The 17,883-nt window shown below is 45.2% G+C and overlaps 1 protein-coding gene across 1 annotated transcript in view; it reads right to left on the minus strand.

The window, feature by feature from the left end:
• TMPRSS3 (transmembrane serine protease 3) overlaps positions 1–15,363 on the minus strand; it is a 128,371-nt gene extending 113,008 nt beyond the window's left edge. The window contains exons 1-2 of the mRNA XM_089691901.1: positions 15,124–15,363; positions 8,816–8,957 (exon numbers count right to left, since the gene is read on the minus strand). Coding sequence (XP_089548027.1) covers positions 8,816–8,957; positions 15,124–15,141 — 160 coding nt within the window. The 5' untranslated portion in view covers positions 15,142–15,363. The remainder of the gene's footprint in view (positions 1–8,815; positions 8,958–15,123) is intronic.
• Between the last annotated feature and the right edge of the window lie 2,520 nt (positions 15,364–17,883).

The raw sequence follows: 17,883 nt of genomic DNA on the forward strand, positions 1-17,883 counted from the left end.
CCATCACCAGCCGCAACCTCCGCAACCTGAACCCAGCCCCCCTCCACTCAGCTGCTGACCGCTTACACGACAGCATCCTTCCACTGTCTTGTCCTGACCTAGCCACTAACACGTACAACGACTCACTATCAGCTACCCTAGACTCTCTGGCACCCCTAACCACACGCTACATCAAACCCAGACCGCTCCAACCCTGGCAGAACGACCACACTAAATGCCTCAAACGTCGCAGTCACGCGCTAGAGAGACTATGGCGCAAAACCAGGTCCCCCCGTTCATTCTCCCTCTACAAATCTGCCTTCCTCACTTACACCTCCTCCCTCCACGCCGCCAAGCAGGCTTACTTCGTAAACCTGATTAACACCCTCTCCTCCTGCCCTCGCCGACTCTTCTCCACCTTCAACTCCCTGCCCTCCCCCCCCCTCCTCCACTCAGTACCTCACTCACCACCCACGAAATTGCCACTCATTTCCACAACAAAATTGATGCAATCCGTCAGGACATAGTCAACTCACAATCTACCTCCCCGTCTAGCCTCCCCCCCCCTATCTCCCCCTCATCTCTTCCCTCCTCTGACCTCGCAACCGCACTGCCCCCCTCCACACCCAAGACCCCGCTTACCGTGACTCCTCCAGTCACCCCCCTCTTCCCTCATCTGCTCCCTCACCCACATCTTTAATCTCTCCCTCTCTACCGGCGTATTCCCCTCCCCCCTAAAGCATGCGCACATCACCCCCATACTCAAAAAGCCCTCCCTGGACCCCTCTGACCCAAACAACCTCAGACCCATCTCCCTGCTGCCACTCACTTCCAAACTCCTGGAGCGCTTAGTCTACAACCGCCTAAGCGCCCACCTAACTGACAACAACCTCCTTGATCCACTACAGTCCGGCTTCCGTCCCCTACACTCCACCGAAACCGCCCTCCTCAAAATCACCAACGACCTACTAACCGCCAAAGCCAAAGGCGACTACTCTGTCCTCCTCCTCCTGGACCTCTCCGCGGCCTTCGACACAGTTGACCACCCCCTCCTCCTTAATAAACTACTCTCCCTTGGCATCAGAGACACCGCTCTCTCCTGGTTCTCCTCGTACCTATCCCGACGCTCCTTCAGTGTCACCTACAATGGTGCCACCTCCCCCTCACTCCCCCTCTCTGTTGGGGTCCCCCAGGGCTCTGTCCTTGGACCCCTTCTCTTCTCCATCTACACCTCCTCCCTTGGCAAACTCATACACTCCCACGGCTTCAACTACCATCTCTATGCTGATGACACTCAAATTTACCTCTCCACCCCTCACCTCACCTCCACTTTCTCCGCCCGCATCACTCACCTCCTAAACGACATCTCTGACTGGATGTCGCTCCATTTCCTCAAACTCAACCTCTCCAAAACTGAGCTTCTCGTCTTCCCTCCTGCCCGCGCCCCCCCCCCCCATCCTATCCATCACTACTAACATCACCACCATCAATCCCGCCCCGCAAGCCAAAGTCCTTGGAGTCATTCTGGACTCTAACCTCTCCTTCCAACCTCATGTCAAATCACTCACAAACACATGCAGACTCCACCTCCGCAATATCGCCAAAATACGCTCCTTCCTTACCCCAGACACCACTAAACTACTTGTGCACTCCCTGATTATCTCACGCCTTGACTACTGCAACTCCCTCCTCACCGGCCTACCCCAGTGCAGGCTCTCCCCGCTTCAGACCATCCTCAACTCAGCGGCTAGACTCATCCACCTCACCACCCGCTCCACCTCTGCCACCCCCCTCTGCCTCTCCCTCCACTGGCTCCCTATCGCCCAACGCATCAAATTCAAACTACTCACTCTGACCTACAAAGCCATTCACAACACTGCCCCTAACTACCTCACCAACCTGATTCCCAAGTACCACCCTACCCGTACCCTTCGCTCTTCACAGGACCTCCTTCTATCTTGCTCCCTGGTCTCCTACTCACACGCACGTCTGCAAGACTTCTCCAGGTCCTCCCCCATCCTCTGGAACTCACTACCCCAATCCATCAGACTGTCACCTTCCCTCCTCACCTTCAGGCGCTCCCTGAAAACCCACCTCTTCAGGGAAGCCTACCCCACCCTCACCTAACTGCTGCTCTCCTTCATTCCTCCTACCACTCCATCCCCCACAGCCACTTCCTCCTGTACCACTACCCCCTCCCTCCTAGATTGTAAGCTCGAAAGAGTAGGGCCCTATAACCCCTCGTGTGCTGTTTGTAGTTGCTGTAATGTTTCATGTATTGTCCCCCCCTCTATTGTACAGCGCTGAGCAAACCCTTTGGCGCTATATAAACTCAATGTAATGTAATAATGTAATGTCGCAAGGTTGTTCCTGTTTCATCAATAGCTTTCATTGACTGACGAAAAGTGTGACGTAAATAATATTTCTTGAAAGTCGCAATAACTCCTTGGTCCATAGGTTGGATGAGCGCTGTAGTATTCGGTGGCTGATGCACTACTTTGACGTTGGGATGAAAGTCATCCATGAATTGGGGGTGACCTGGTGCATTGTCAAGCAGCAATAGAATGTTGAATGGGATATTTTTCTCCAAACAACATTTCTCTTATCTCTGGGATAAAGTGGTGGAAAAAACAGTTCTGGAAAACAGCCTGTGTAACCTAGGCTTTGGAGTTACTCTTCCACACAACAGGTAGACAGCCCTTGGCTATGGTTTTGAGGGATCTTGGGTTCTCTGAATGGTAAGAGAGGCTTTAGTTTCATATCACCGGAAGCATTGCCACCAAAAAACAGAGTAAGTCTGTCCTTTGCTGTTTTGAAGCCTGGCATCACCTTCTCCTCTTTACTGATGTAACTTCGTTCTGGCATCCTCTTCCAGTACAGTCCTCTCTCATCGACGTTAAAAACCTGTTGGGGTAAATAAGCACCTTCATCAATAATTTCTCTAAGTGTTGTTGGAAATTCATGGGCAACAATGGTATCTGCACTCTCAGCCTCACCACTTACTTTTACGTTCTGAAGGTTGGCTCTAGCCTTGAATCTGTAAAACCCTCCATGGCTGCCAGTAAAAGATGCACACTGTTCACCCCATTTTTCCTTCAAGTCTTCAAACAGGTTTTTAGCTTTTTCTTGAATAAACATTAAGCTGAGTGGGACTCGACGCTGATGTTGATCCTGCATCCACACACCAAGAAGTTTCTCCATCTCCTCTATCACTTTACCACGCTTTTTGGATATTATTGTTGACTTCACAGGCACAGCAGACTTCACACGGTCCATGATCTTGGCCTTGTTCTTTAGAATTGTGCCAATGCTTGAACGATTCATGTTATAAGAACGAGCAACGTCTACCATATTTTCACCTCGGTCCATTTTCTCAATTATTTTCACTTTTGTTCCCATGGTTATTGCTTTGCGCTTCCTAGCAGTCCCCCCCACATCACCAATGCTTTTCCTCTTGCTTCCGGGCATCCTGGGCTCTGTACAGTACACTATGGCACTGTACTGTACAGTAAGCACGGCTTTGACAATGTCCTGCAGACACGTGAGCTACTTCCGGCAATGCAGGGAGATCATAACTGATGGGAGGGGCAATCAGGGTGTACATGGCTTCATGAAAACATCACAGCGCCCTGCCTCTGTACTCCTCTCAATAGCCCTCAGTCCTGATCAGGGGCGGACTGACAACTCATGGGGCCCCTGGGCAATAGGGGATCATGGGGCTCCTGTGTCCTTGCTCAAACTCAAAAAAGCCTATGAAAAAGGTACCAGGGGCATCTCATGGGGCCCCTCTACTGACCCCGGGCCCTCAGTGCCCACGTTTCCAAATGGTCAGTCCGCCCCTGGTCCTGATGCTGAGAAGCACTGGAGGGAGGCTGGAGCAGCATTTTCTCCCCTAGATCAATTATCCTTTAGCCTTGACTCACATCTATGCATTTTTTAGTGCGTTTTGTGCTTTGCAGAAACACACTACAGTACATTTAACATGGTTTCCTATGGATCTATTCCAGGGACGGACTGACAACTCATGGGGCCCCCGGGCAATAGGGGATCATGGGGCCCCTGTGTCCTTGCCCAAACTCAAAAAAGCCTATGAAAAAGGTACCAGGGGCATCTCATGCGGCCCCCTACTGACCCTGGGCCCTCGGGCAGTGCCCAAGTTTCCAAATGGTCAGTCCGCCCCTGATCTATTCACATCTGTGCGTTCTGTGCATTTTTGTCCCACAGCAGATTACATAGTTACATAGTTATTCTGGCTGAAAAAAGACAAAAGTCCATCCAGTTCAACCATTAAAAAAAAAAAAAGTTATAATCCTACACCCACAGTTGATCCAGAGGAAGGCAAACAAACCCAGCAAAGCATGATCCAATTTGCTCCTGCAGGGGAAAAAATTCCTTCCTGATCCCCCGAGAGGCAATCGGATATTCCCTGGATCAACTTTACCTACCTAGATTGCAGTTTGCATGTAATAGACCTCAATGGACCTACACCAAAAAACATAAGTGTTGCATTCTTGATGCATATTGCTTTATTTTATTTTTTTTGGCTAATAGGAAAGTATGACAGTTCTGTTCATGTAGTGCGACTTTGATGCGACTATACTCTCTCGTGACACTCAGGTAGCATCAAAGTCGCATCAAAGTAGTGCAGGAACATTTATGTGTCCAAAGAAACGTGTTCCTCCTAGATTGTAAGCAGGACCCTCTGTTTCCTCTTGTACCAAATTGTAATGTAACTGTAATGTCTACCTTCATTTTGTAAAGCGCTGAGCAAACTGTTGGCGCTATATAAATCCTGTATAATAATAATAATAATAATTAGCCCAAAAAAATGCAACTTTGGACACATAAAGGTTCCTGCGCTACTTTGACGCAGCTTTGATGCTACTTGAGTGCCAGAAAGTGTAAAGTTGCATCAAAATTACATGAAAGTCACACTACATGAACAGGACTCTCATACTTTCCTATTAGCCAATAAAATGCAACTTTGGACAAATAAAGGTTCCTGCACTACTTTAATGCGGCTTTGATGCTACTTGATGCCAGGGAGTGTAAAGTTGCATCAAAGTCACACTACATGAACACAACTATCATACTTTCCTATTATTATTATTATACAGGATTTATATAGCCAAAATAAATGCGACTTTGGGCACATAAAGGTTCCTGCATTACTTTAAAGCGGCTTTGATGCTACTTGATGCCAGGGAGTGTAAAGTCGCATCAAAGTCACACTACATGAACACAACTATCGTACTTTCCTATTATTATTATTATTATTATTATTATTATTATACAGGATTTATATAGCCAAAATAAATGCGACTTTGGGCACATAAAGGTTCCTGCACTACTTTGAAGCAGCTTCATACTACTTTTATGCTACGTGAGTGCCACAGAGTGTAAAGTTGCATCAAAGTGGCATCAAAGTTGCACTAACAAAAACAGAACTGTCATACTTTCCTATTAGCCAAAATAAATGCGACTTTGGACACATAAAGGTTTCTGCACTACTTTGACGCAGCTTTGATGCTACTTGAGTGCCAGAGAGTGTAAAGTTACATCAAAGTTGCATCAAAATTACATGAAAGTCACACTACATGAACACAACTGTCATGCTTTCATATTAGCCAAAAACAATGTGACTTTGGACACATAAAGGTTCCTGCGCTACTTTGACGCAGCTTTGATGCTACTTAAATGCCATAGAGTTTAAGGTCGCATCAAAATTACATGAAAGTCACACTACATGAACAGAGCTGTCATACTTTCATATTAGCCAAAAAAGTGCAACTTTAGACAGATAAAAGTTCCTGCACTACTTTAATGTGGCTTTGATGCTACTTGAGTGCCAGAGAGTGTAAAGTCGCATCAAAGTCGCATCAAAATTGCATGAAAGTCACACTACATGAACACAACTGTCATACGTTCCTATTAGCCAACAAAATGCGACTTTGGACACATAAAGGTTCCTGCACTACTTTGAAGCAACTTAGTGCTACTTTGATGCTACTTGAGTGTCAGAGAGTGTAAAGTGGCATCAAAGTTGCAGAACATGAACAGAGCTGTCATACTTTCCTGTTAGCCAACATAAAACGCATCTTTGGACATATAAAAGTTCCTGCACTACTCTGATGCAGCTTTGATGCTACTTGAGTGCCAGAAAGTGTAAAGTTGCATCAAAGTCGCATCAAAATTGCATGAAAGTCACACTACATGAACACAACTGTCAAACGTTCCTATTAGCCAACAAAATGCGACTTTGGACACATAAAGGTTCCTGCACTACTTTGAAGCAACTTAATGCTCTTTTGATGCTACTTGAGTGCCAGAGAGTGTAAAGTGGCATCAAAGTGGCATCAATGTTGCAGAACATGAACATAGCTGTCATACTTTCCTGTTATCCAACATAAAACGCATCTTTGGACATATAAAGGTTCCTGCACTACTCTGATGCAGCTTTGATTCTACTTGAGTGCCAGAGAGTGTAAAGTTGCATCAAAATTGCATGAAAGTCACACTACATGAACAGGACTGTCATACTTTCCTATTAGCCAAACGAAAAACGCATCAAAACACGTGTTCAAAAACGCATCAACTGCAACCTGCATAGAAGTGAACCTAGCCCCATTCACACTGTGCATTGAGTTAACAGATATGAATTGCATGAATGCTTTGTTCACAGCGAGTGGGGAATGTGAGAGAAACCTGCAGAGGAATTTCAGAAGACATAATACCACCCCCAGGCACTGGCAATCGCGGCGCGATTTCATGCACGCTAAACCACATGAGCGATTCAGGCGTGATTCCAAAAAAGGGTTGGGGGCTTCTTTTCTTGTGGCATATGTGGTTAGGGCAGCCTAGTGAAATGCGAGCGCTGTGCTCACATATATCTTCAAGCTGATCTCCAAATTTACCGTCACTTTACCTAATTTGTTTTGGCCAAGCAGGCCCAAAGGAGCCATTTCCTACACTAACAGGTGCACTCACCTGGCGCATGTCCTGCATGTAGCCTCAGCTGCCTACAGTATACAGTGCTGTGTTCCGGCTGTGGGACCAGAACTTCCCCTCCCATGCCCCGGGACAAAACTGAGTCAGAGCCGGTTCACACTGCATGCATTTCAGTGCGCTTTTTTCTGCATCCCAAAAACGCACAGAAAGTAGTGTATATGGTTGTTAATGTCATTGTTCACATCAGTGCTTGCAGTTCCAGTGCGTTCCAGTTGCAGAAAAAAAGTAGAACAGTCTGCATTTTTTCTGCACAGAACTGTACTGGAATGTGGTAAAACATATTAAAAAAATGCACCAGAACGCGCAAAAACGCACTGGAATGCACATGCCCCTATTTAAAATGAAGAAAAATAGAGGGGAAAAAATGAACTGGAATGCCTAAAAAATGCGTCGGAACGCATCACACATCAAAAACGCACATGCGGAAACGCATCCGGAATGCATTTGGACTGCGTTACTTTAGTGTGAACCGGCCCTCAAGCTTAGTTCTGCTCAGCCATTAATTTATTTATTTATTTATTTCAGGTACTTATATAGCGCCATCAATTTATGCATTTACATATTTTTATACTTTACATATATATTGTACATTCACATCAGTCCCTAACCCTCAAGGGGCGTACAATCTAAGGTCCCTAACCCTCAAGGGGCGTACAATCTAAGGTCCCTAACCCTCAAGGGGCGTACAATCTAAGGTCCCTAACCCTCAAGGGGCGTACAATCTAAGGTCCCTAACCCTCAAGGGGTGTACAATCTAAGGTCCCTAACCCTCAAGGGGTGTACAATCTAAGGTCCCTAACCCTCAAGGGGCGTACAATCTAAGGTCCCTAACCCTCAAGGGGTGTACAATCTAAGGTCCCTAACCCTCAAGGGGTGTACAATCTAAGGTCCCTAACCCTCAAGGGGTGTACAATCTAAGGTCCCTAACCCTCAAGGGGTGTACAATCTAAGGTCCCTAACTCACATTCATACATACACATACTAGGGACAATTTGGACAGGAGCCAATTCACCTACCAGCATGTCTTCATAGACAGCTTTGTATTATCTGCATTAATACAAAGCTTCCCTTGACTGGCTGAGGCAGATGACATCACAATCTCTGCCTCGGCCAATCGTAGGAGTTTAATTCTTTTCTCTGCATCATTCCTTTTTTGATTTCATTAGCAATAAACCTGTTTATTACATCTGGGAATCCATTCAAGTGGCAGATCTAATGTTTAAAGTGGTTGTAAATCTCAGACATGAAACATGAACAAAGCCTATCCCTCTATAGTGTGTACTTGTCTCAATTATTAGCACTAAGTGTCATTTGGGTAAGTGACAGGGGAGGGAGCTCCAGCACACAGTCTGTGATTGACAGCCTCAGCTCTTTATGCTAGGTGAAGGGGTGTGTGTCCCTTCCCTCTAGTCAGTCTCTCCTCGCTGAGAGTAACTCAGCTCTCCACCCTCTGTTTTTCAGAGCTGAGAGATCCTGTGTAAATTCTGAACTTTGAATGGATGTGGAGAAAATACGGCTATAGATAAAAAGGTACAACTCTGTAGTAGGATTTGTTTAATCTCTGTGTATCACCTGAGAACAGGCACCTCACTGGGTATTTGTAAGGGTTTACATCCACTTGCAAAAGAAAACAGTTAACTCAATGATTGAACAATGCAAAAAAAGGCCACATCTGGAATACAACTTTAGCAATAGTGCAACAATGCTTTAACGTGCCATACACCTCATCAGACCTACGGTGTTTTTACACTGCAGATTAAAAAAAAAAATACGGGGGTTCTATTTTCAATGAAACGTTCAATTCAAACCTCTTTACTGTTGGACATACCAGATTTGTTTTGTCCTGGATCTACTTTTGTTTTTGACAGGAAAAATCGGAAGTAGGAGAAGGCAATATCTACGACCGGGACTTCCTCTTCTGACACCGACACTATTTCCAGGCTGCCTGTTGGAGGGGCTTCTTCTGGAGCCTGAAAAAAAGAAAAGAGCATGGAGGAAAAAAATTAATCGCCATCTTCACTGTCCTCCAAACCAAAGTGCTATTGGGGTTCTATCATATCTAGAGTTACAGCTGTGAAGAATAAAAGCTACAGAGTTGTAGAGCATAGGGAGACAGTTGTGGAAGGTAGAGAGCTGTAGAGGGTAGAGAGACACTTGTAGATGATAGAGATGTAACACCCTCCTAGATAGCTAGGGGGAGCTAAAGTCCAATTGTTAGAGGCTGAGCAGCATCCTGTACTAGTAAGAAGGAAATCAAATTCAGGTCAGGGATGAGAAACTGCAGAAAAGTTCTCTGGAACTTCCCTCTGCTCTAGAATTTTGGAAAAGATTCCAGAAGCAGTGGGAGGGAGTGAGGAGTGACTTGTCTGTAGTCTCAAAGGATCCTGGCCAATCCCCAACAGGAGGCTTGGCATGGGGCCAGGGCAGCCCTTATGAGTGAGAGAGCCTGCTCAGCAGCAGGAGAGTTCAGGTAGAAGATGGAGAAGTGAAAGGCTAGAGAGCAGGAGCCTGAAAGGGGGCCCAGATGGGAAAGGGCTCACATAGGCATAGGAGCTGGAAAGGAGGAAAATTTAGGACCTTATCTGCCATAAAAAGGGCCACCTACGCAGCAGGGAAGGAGCAGCCCAGCAGAAGGCCTGTGTCAGGGATCTCCACGATCCCCGCAGTGATGGTCCCGGCGCAGGCTCGGAGCGCCGCCCGGTGCAAGGACACGGGCACTAGGTCCGGGCCGGCCGCGGCGTTCGAGTTCGCGCATACGCAGTAGAAGCCACGGCCGCCCGCTGGGCACCAATGGCAGCGCAGGGCGGGATATTTAAATGGCCCTGAGCTGTCATTCAGTGCCTTCTGGTCTTACCTGCATCCTGTATCCTGCGAACCTGTGCCCTGTAAGTTTTTGACCCGGATTGTACCTGACCTTGCTTATTCTCCTGTCCTGACCCTTGCTTTGCCTGACCTCTCTCCTGGATGCCCCCTATTGGATCTGACCTGCTGTTGCTGACCTGGCGTGTGACCCGACTATTCTCTGCCCGCTGCCTTGTACCTTACCGTCCTCTCTGTTACTGACCCGGCCTGTCTGACCTTGCTCATCCATCCATCCATCCCTCGCAGTGGGGTCTTCAGACCTCCTCATATCAGACTCTTTCCCGTGGGAGCCCTCGACGCATACCACTACCACTGACGGACGTACCCAGTAGCCACGACCTGGTCTCGGGGTGCTCCAAGTCCATCCACACCATCAGGGGCCCTGGTGAACAAGCACTCTGGGACTTAGATTCCGTGCGCTGGGGACGTCTATTCAGTGGAGTGCTAGTGGTACCGCCAGGCGGTCCCTTACAGCCTGAGATCAGCCATCGACCCAGCAGCTCATAGGAGGAGGACTGAGTGAGTAGACCGGCACCCCCTGGGCCAGTGAGGGGAAGGAGCACTCTGGTGGGAAACTGGTTTAGCTGCTACCCAACACTGCCTTACCCTTAAAGTGACAGACACTGGATCCCCTGCCCAGGGATTCACCAAGAACTGCTGAATAGAGGAGTATCTCAGGTCTTGGTCAGTACAGCAGGAAATACTGGCTAGCTCTCCAGAAGAGGATTTTTTGCTGTAAAGAGACTTGTATACAGTTCCAGGAAGTTTGTCCTCTGTTGCCATTTATTTGGGCATCCCATACACCCCTTACCCCATCCAAGTGTAAATTCCCCTAATAGAATCCAAAAAACAAGCTCAAGGTCTGGTTACTGTCTCCTGGAAGCAAGTCTGTGTGGAAAATTTGTGTTGCCTGGTTGTGCAAGACTATAGGGGGACCCAAACTTCAGCAACTCTTACGGGGGTAGTGCTACAGAGAGATAGTTGTGAAGGATATAGGAACAGTTGTAAAAGACAGAGGTAGAGTTTTAAAGGCCAGAGAGACAGCTGTGGAGGACAAAGGAACAACTGAGCAGGATAAAGTGGCAGCTGTGTAAATTAGAGCAGCAGCATTGAAGGATAGAGCAAACGTTGTGGAAGATAAAGGAAGAGTTGTTGAGGATAATAAAACCAACGCAGAGGACAGAGGGTAAATTGTGGACCATAGGACAAATTTAAGGGATACAAGGAGAGCTGTGAAAAGGTAAACATTAAGTCTTGGAAAAGAGATTTTGGAGGGTAGATGGGCAGTTTGGTAGAGGAACTGCTGTGCAGGATAGAGGGAGATCTTTTGGATGGTACAGGTAGAGCTGTAGAGGATAGAGAGAGATTTTTGGAAGCTATACAGAAAGTTGTGCAAGATAAAAGGAGAATTGTGAAGGGTAGAAAGAAAGTTGTAAAGGATGTAGTGGGAGTGGACAAGGTTTAGAGACAGTGTTAAAGTTAGGAGAAAGTTGTGAAGGTATGGCTGTACAAGATAAAGGCTCAGTTGTGGAGGGAAGAGGCACAGTGAAGGACAGGGGTGAGTTATGGAAGGCCGAGGAATCATGGTGGAGGATAGGTGGTCAGTTGGGGAGAGCAGAAGGTCAGTTGAAAAGGACGAGGTGGGGTCAGTTGTGGAGGGAAGAAGCAGACAGTTGTGGAGGACAGGGAGTGAGTTATAGCGAGCAGAGGGGTCATTATGGAGAATATACAGTCATGGCCGAAATTGTTGACACCCTTGATATTTCTCCAGGAAATCATGTATTTCTCACGAAACGTATTGCATTAACACATGTTTTGCTATACACATGTTTATTCCCTTTGTGTGTATTGGGACAAAACAAAAAAAGGGAGGAAAGAAAGCAAATTCGACATAATGTCACACAAACCTCCAAAAATGGGCTGGACAAAAGTATTGGCACCCTTTCACAACTGCGGATAAATAAGAATGTTACAAGCATGTGATGCTCCTGTAAACTCACCTGGGGCAAGTAACAGGTGTGGGCAATATAGAAATCACACCTGAAAGCAGATAAAAAGGAGAGACGTTCACTTAACCTTTGCATTGTGTGTCTGTCTGTGCCACACTAAGCATGGACAACAGAAAGAGGAGACGAGAACTGTCTGAGGACCTGAGAACCAAAATTGTGGCAAAATATCAACAATCTCAAGGTTACAAGTCCATCTCCAGAGAACTAGATTTGCCTTTGTCCACAGTGCGCAACATTATCAAGAAGTTTGCAACCCATGGCACTGTAGCTAATCTCCCTGGTCGTGGACGGATGAGGAAAATTGATGAAAGATTGCAACGCAGAATAGTCCGGATGGTGGATAAGCAGCCCCAAACATGTTCCAAAGACATTCAAGCTGTCCTGCAGGCTCAGGGAGCATCAGTGTCAGCGCGAACTATCCGTCGACATTTAAATGAAATGAAACGCTATGGCAGGAGACCCAGGAGGACCCCACTGCTGACACAGAGACATAAAAAAGCAAGACTACAGTTTGCCAAAATGTACTTGAGTAAGCCAAAAGCCTTCTGGGAAAACGTCTTGTGGACAGATGAGACCAAGATAGAGCTTTTCGGTAAAGCACATCATTCTACTGTTTACCGAAAACGGAATGAGGCCTACAAAGAACAAAACACAGTACCTACGGTAAAATATGGTGGAGGTTCAATGATGTTTTGGGGTTGTTTTGCTGCCTCTGGCACTGGGTGCCTTGACTGTGTGCAAGGCATCATGAAATCTGAGGATTACCAAAGGATTTTGGGTCGCACTGTAGGGCCCAGTGTCAGAAAGCTGGGTTTGCGTCCAAGATCCTGGGTCTTCCAGCAGGACAATGACCCCAAACATACGTCAAAAAGCACTCAGAAATGGATGGCAAAGAAGCGCTGGAGAGTTCTGAAGTGGCCAGCAATGAGCCCAGATCTAAATCCCATTGAACACCTGTGGAGAGATCTTAAAATTGCTGTTGGGAAAAGGTGTCCTTCCAATAAGAGAGACCTGGAGCTGTTTGCAAAGGAAGAGTGGTCCAAAATTCCGGGTGAGAGGTGTCAGAAGCTTATTGATGGTTATAGGAAGCGACTGATTTCAGTTATGTTTTCCAAAGGGTGTGCAACCAAATATTAAGTTAAGGGTGCCAATACTTTTGTCCAGCCCATTTTTGGGGTTTTGTGTGACATTATGTCATATTTGCTTTTCTGCCTCTGTTTTATATTTGTTCCAATACATACAAAGGGAATAAACATGTGTATAGCAAAACATGTGTTAATGCAATACCTTTTTTGTGTGAAATACTTGATTTTCAGGAAAAATATCAAGGGTGCCAACAATTTCGGCCATGACTGTAAGTTCAATTGTGGAGGATAGGAGGTCATTTGTGGAGGGAAGTATTATAGTTTTGGAGGATAGGGGACCAGTTGTGGAGGAAAGATGGACAGTTGGGAAAAACAGAAGATCGGTTGTGGAAGGCAGAGAGATAGTTTGGAGGATAGAAGGTGATGTATGGAGGAAAAAGGAATGGTTGCTGAAAACGGGGGCGATTGTGGAAGGCAGAGAAAGAGATGTGGAGTCAGTTGTGAACAACAGTGGGTGAGTTATGGAGGACAGAGCGATAGTTGTGAAGTATAGGCAGTCTGTTGTGGAAGGCAGTGGAAGAGTTGTGGAGTCCCAGGGGAGGAGAGGGGATCAGTAGTGGAAAAGTTGTGGAGATCTTTTTGGATGGTAAAAGTAGAGCAATATAGAGGGGGATTTTTGGAGGCCATAGGGAAAGTTGTGTAAGAAATAGGAAGAACTGTGAAAGGTAGAGTAAAAGTATGAAGAATATAGTGAGGGTTGGCAAGATGAAAAGACATTTGTGAAAGGTAGAGGGAATGTTCTGAAGGAATGCCTGTATTAGAAAAAGGATCAGTTGTAGAGGAAAGAAGGACATCTGTGTCTCAATAGGGAGATTTCCCTGAAGGACAGACACTGAAGGGAAATCTCCCCAGTATAAAGATGGGAAAAAAAAGTCAGTGGTTTTAACCCTCTCCTACTCTATCCAAAATTTAAAAAGGCTTCAGATATATTCTAAAAGCAGATTCTTGAGTGGAGTAATAGGAACCTATCACAATCCTACTTGTAAAGGTCTGAGTTCAACAAAGTGAATTCAAATTGTTTGGCAAACTAATAGGCTACTTTTATTGCATTTTTTTTCCAGAGTGTAGGCTGTTTTGACCCCAATTATTCTGTGTCCTTATCCTCCATCACTGCTGCCTTTCCATCCTCTACAGTTGTCCTTCTATCCTCCACAGCTGTCCCTTTATCTTGCACAACTGTCCTTCTGTCCTTCAAAGCTCACCTCCTAGACTCCACAACTGGTCCTCTGAATTCCACAATGGACCCCCTATCTTCCACAGCTATCTCTCTGCCCCCCATAACTGACCCCCTATCCTCCACAACTGTCCCACTGCCCTCTACAACTGTCCCACTGTTCTCCATAACTCACCTCCTATCCTCCTCAACTGTCCCTCTATTCTCCACAACTCACCTCCTATCCTCCTCAACTGTCACTTCATTCTCCATAACTCACCCCCAAACCTCCTCAGCTGTCCCTCCATTCACCATAACTCACCTCCTATCCTCCTAGGTTGTCCCTCCATTCTCAATAACTCACCCCCTAACCTGCTCAACTGTCCCTCCATGCTCCATAACTCACCTCCTGTCTTTCTCAATTGTTCTTCCATTCTCCGTAACTGACCCCCTACCCTCTACAACTCACTCCCTATCCTCCACAACTGAAAATCTTTTCAATATGAAGGAAATCACCCCTTAAACAGTTGTCACCAGAGGACGTGTCCCCACTGGAAGATTTCCACTCTATTTCTGGCAATATTGGTGTTCAGTACAATTAGAGAAAGTGAATCTCCCGAACAGGGCGTCAAAGACAGAAAGAGAAAACCTGACAGTGGTTCTAACCCCTCTCCACTAAAATTGAAGAAAAAAAGTTTAGCCTTTAGTTATACTTCAAGAATACCAATTTTTACTTAATTAGGCTGCCTGTACTTTTTTGAGATTTTCTTGCAATCTTCACCACTTTTCAGCAGAATCAACTGAATGGACCAAGGTGACCTACCAACATTCTTATATTGTTAATGGTAGGGTGCCCTGACCTGTTTGATCATTTTTGCAAAGAAAGCTGGTTGAAAGTAATCGAAAATGCTAGAAAATGGTCGTACAAATGAAAACACTGTTATATACCGTTATAAGAGACTCTTACCTTCTCCTCAGTGGCCATGGTTGGTGTTTGCTGTATGCCGTCTTTTCATCATTAAGCAGAATGCCACGTCTGGCCGGTCTGCTCTGTATCGGCTCCGTCTGACCACCTGTGTGCAGTGGAGGATGATGGAAGCGATACATTGTAACTGAGATCCTACACTGCCATCCGATAACCAGGGGCAGCTCTATGGTGACCAGGAAGGTAAAAATCAGTTACCCTATTGATCAGGACACTGTGATGATTAGAGGGGTAATGACAACCTACAGATGAGAGACAGAGGTGGAAGTTAATAAAGTACAGAAAAAATGATGTTAATGTAAAGTAACAAAAATAATCTGCTGATAAAGGTCCACTTAGCTGATAAGAAGGTTTCGCTGATCAATTCCAAAAACAACCTCCTGCGCTTAAATGGAATCCTATCCTTCAAAAGCTGCCGACACCAAACTTATACCCAAGTAAGTGAATGATCAATTAAAATAAATAGTGTAGCGCTAATAATACTATCAAATTGCGTGTTAAAATGCACAAACTCTATATACATCCCTTACATATATATATCCAAGGTGATAAATCAATACATAAATAATAAAATAGTTGTGTCATACGTGATGTCCCTCACGGGGAATATTTAGTGAAAAAATTGACAAACACACTCCTATTTGCACATTGTGAAACAATATATATACTGGTACACAAAATTAGTGAACAAATAATCAATTCAAAAAGTCCAAAATGATATAATAATAGTAATACGATAATTGTGGTGATCCTCACACTTCACTCTTCATGCAAGAATATATAATGTGCCGTATACGTGGTACACACGTGCCAATCCTTTACCAGCCAAAATACCCCCTCACCTCCTTCATTAGACCCTACAGGGTCAACACGCTTTGAGGATCATGTGATCCTATCAGAATGGGTCCCTCTCAGGCTTTCCCCTCACGTCTCCAGCCTCCAACAGACTAACAGCCAGCTCCTCACAGGATCATGATAAGACACAAACAGAGACCCTCCATAGTGCAACCGCTTTTTATTGACAATAACGACAATAAGTATTACACTCACATTTGCCCACGAGTTTTCCAGATTTTTACCACATGCTATGGGTGTACTGCATGGGTATACTCAACAGGGTGATCCAATATGGCCCCCACGCCAGAAATGACGTCACCGGAAGCTCCTCCCCACGTACTGACGCATTGCGCCACGCCCACCTCGTGACTTCATCAGGGTCCCTTGTAAAAATCTGGAAAACTCGTGGGCAAATGTGAGTGTAATACTTATTGTCGTTTTAAATTTGATGCAATAAAAACCGGTTGCACTATGGAGGGTCTCTGTTTGTGTCTTATCATGATCCTGTGAGGAGCTGGCTGTTAGTCTGTTGGAGGCTGGAGACGTGAGGGAAAAGCCTGAGAGGGACCCATTCTGATAGGATCACTTGATCCTCAAAGCGTGTTGACCCTGTAGGGTCTAATGAAGGAGGTGAGGGGGTATTTTGGCTGGTAAAGGATTGGCACATGTGTACCACGTATATGGCACATTATATATTCTTGCATGAAGAGTGAAGTGTGAGGATCACCACAATTATCGTATTACTATTATTATATCATTTTGGACTTTTTGAATTGATTATTTGTTCACTAATTTTGTGTACCAGTATACATATTGTTTCACAATGTGCAAATAGGAATGTGTTTGTCACTTTTTTCACTAAATATTCCCCGTGAGGGAATTCACGTATGCAACAACTATTTTATTATTTATGTATTGATTTATCACCTTGGATATATATATGTAGGGGATGTATATAGAGTTTGTGCATTTTAACACGTAATTTGATAGTATTATTAGCGCTACACTATTTATTTTAATTGATCATTCCCTGATCAATGCATTGAGATTATGCGAAAAGATACGTATCATCCTAATCCTGGCTGGAGATTTCAGTGAAACTGTAGATTTTGATACAGCGAGACTTACATTTCGCCATTTTCTACCTGAAAAAAATATATATACCTTTGAAAAAAACTTTTCACATTGCTTCTTAAACTAGAAAAGCTACAATTCCTGGGGAAATTGTGTGAAGTGTTCTTGCCTCCACCAGTAGTCTAGGGCTTGAAAATGAGGGAGTGGTGGCAGTTTAGAAATCATGTCCTAATTTTTCAGCTCACACTCTAGCTTTTGTCACTCTGCTGCCTGCTCACACACCTGGGTTCCTATGGCAACTCACTCTACAGCAGAGAAGAGCGGTTAAAAACAAACTGCTCCAACTTGCTCACTTCACTGGCGGTTGCCATCTTCAAACGGTTGTAGTTTAAAAATTATAAATCCTACACTGAAGAGCTTTGTATTGTGAGAATCACAAGAGCCAGACCTACATTTTGATGCATAGTATGTCTCTGAAATAATAAAAATAAAGGCACAGTCGCAGTTTAGAAATTGCCCTTCAAATTTCAGGTGGCTAGAGTGGAGTTTCAATGAATGTCAATGGGCAACGTGAGTTGAAAACAAATGGTCATATTGTGAAAACTATCAGGACTATGGCTTAGCCGTGGACATTTTCAGTGGCAACAGGGATAGCTGAACGTTTTGATATAAGATTTGTGAAGGTGGGCTTGAAAATGAGGGAGTGATGGCAGTTTAGATATCATGTCCTGATTTTTCAGCTCACACTCTAGCTTTTGTCAGCTCCCACTTTAGTTTTGAACATTCCGCCATTCATTCCTATGGGACCAATTTCACCACCAAAATGCCGAT

Source organism: Staurois parvus, unplaced genomic scaffold, assembly GCF_062004578.1.
Source record: "Staurois parvus isolate SC_StPar_1 unplaced genomic scaffold, SC_StPar_1.0 ptg000574l, whole genome shotgun sequence".
NCBI classification, from domain to species: domain Eukaryota; kingdom Metazoa; phylum Chordata; class Amphibia; order Anura; family Ranidae; genus Staurois; species Staurois parvus.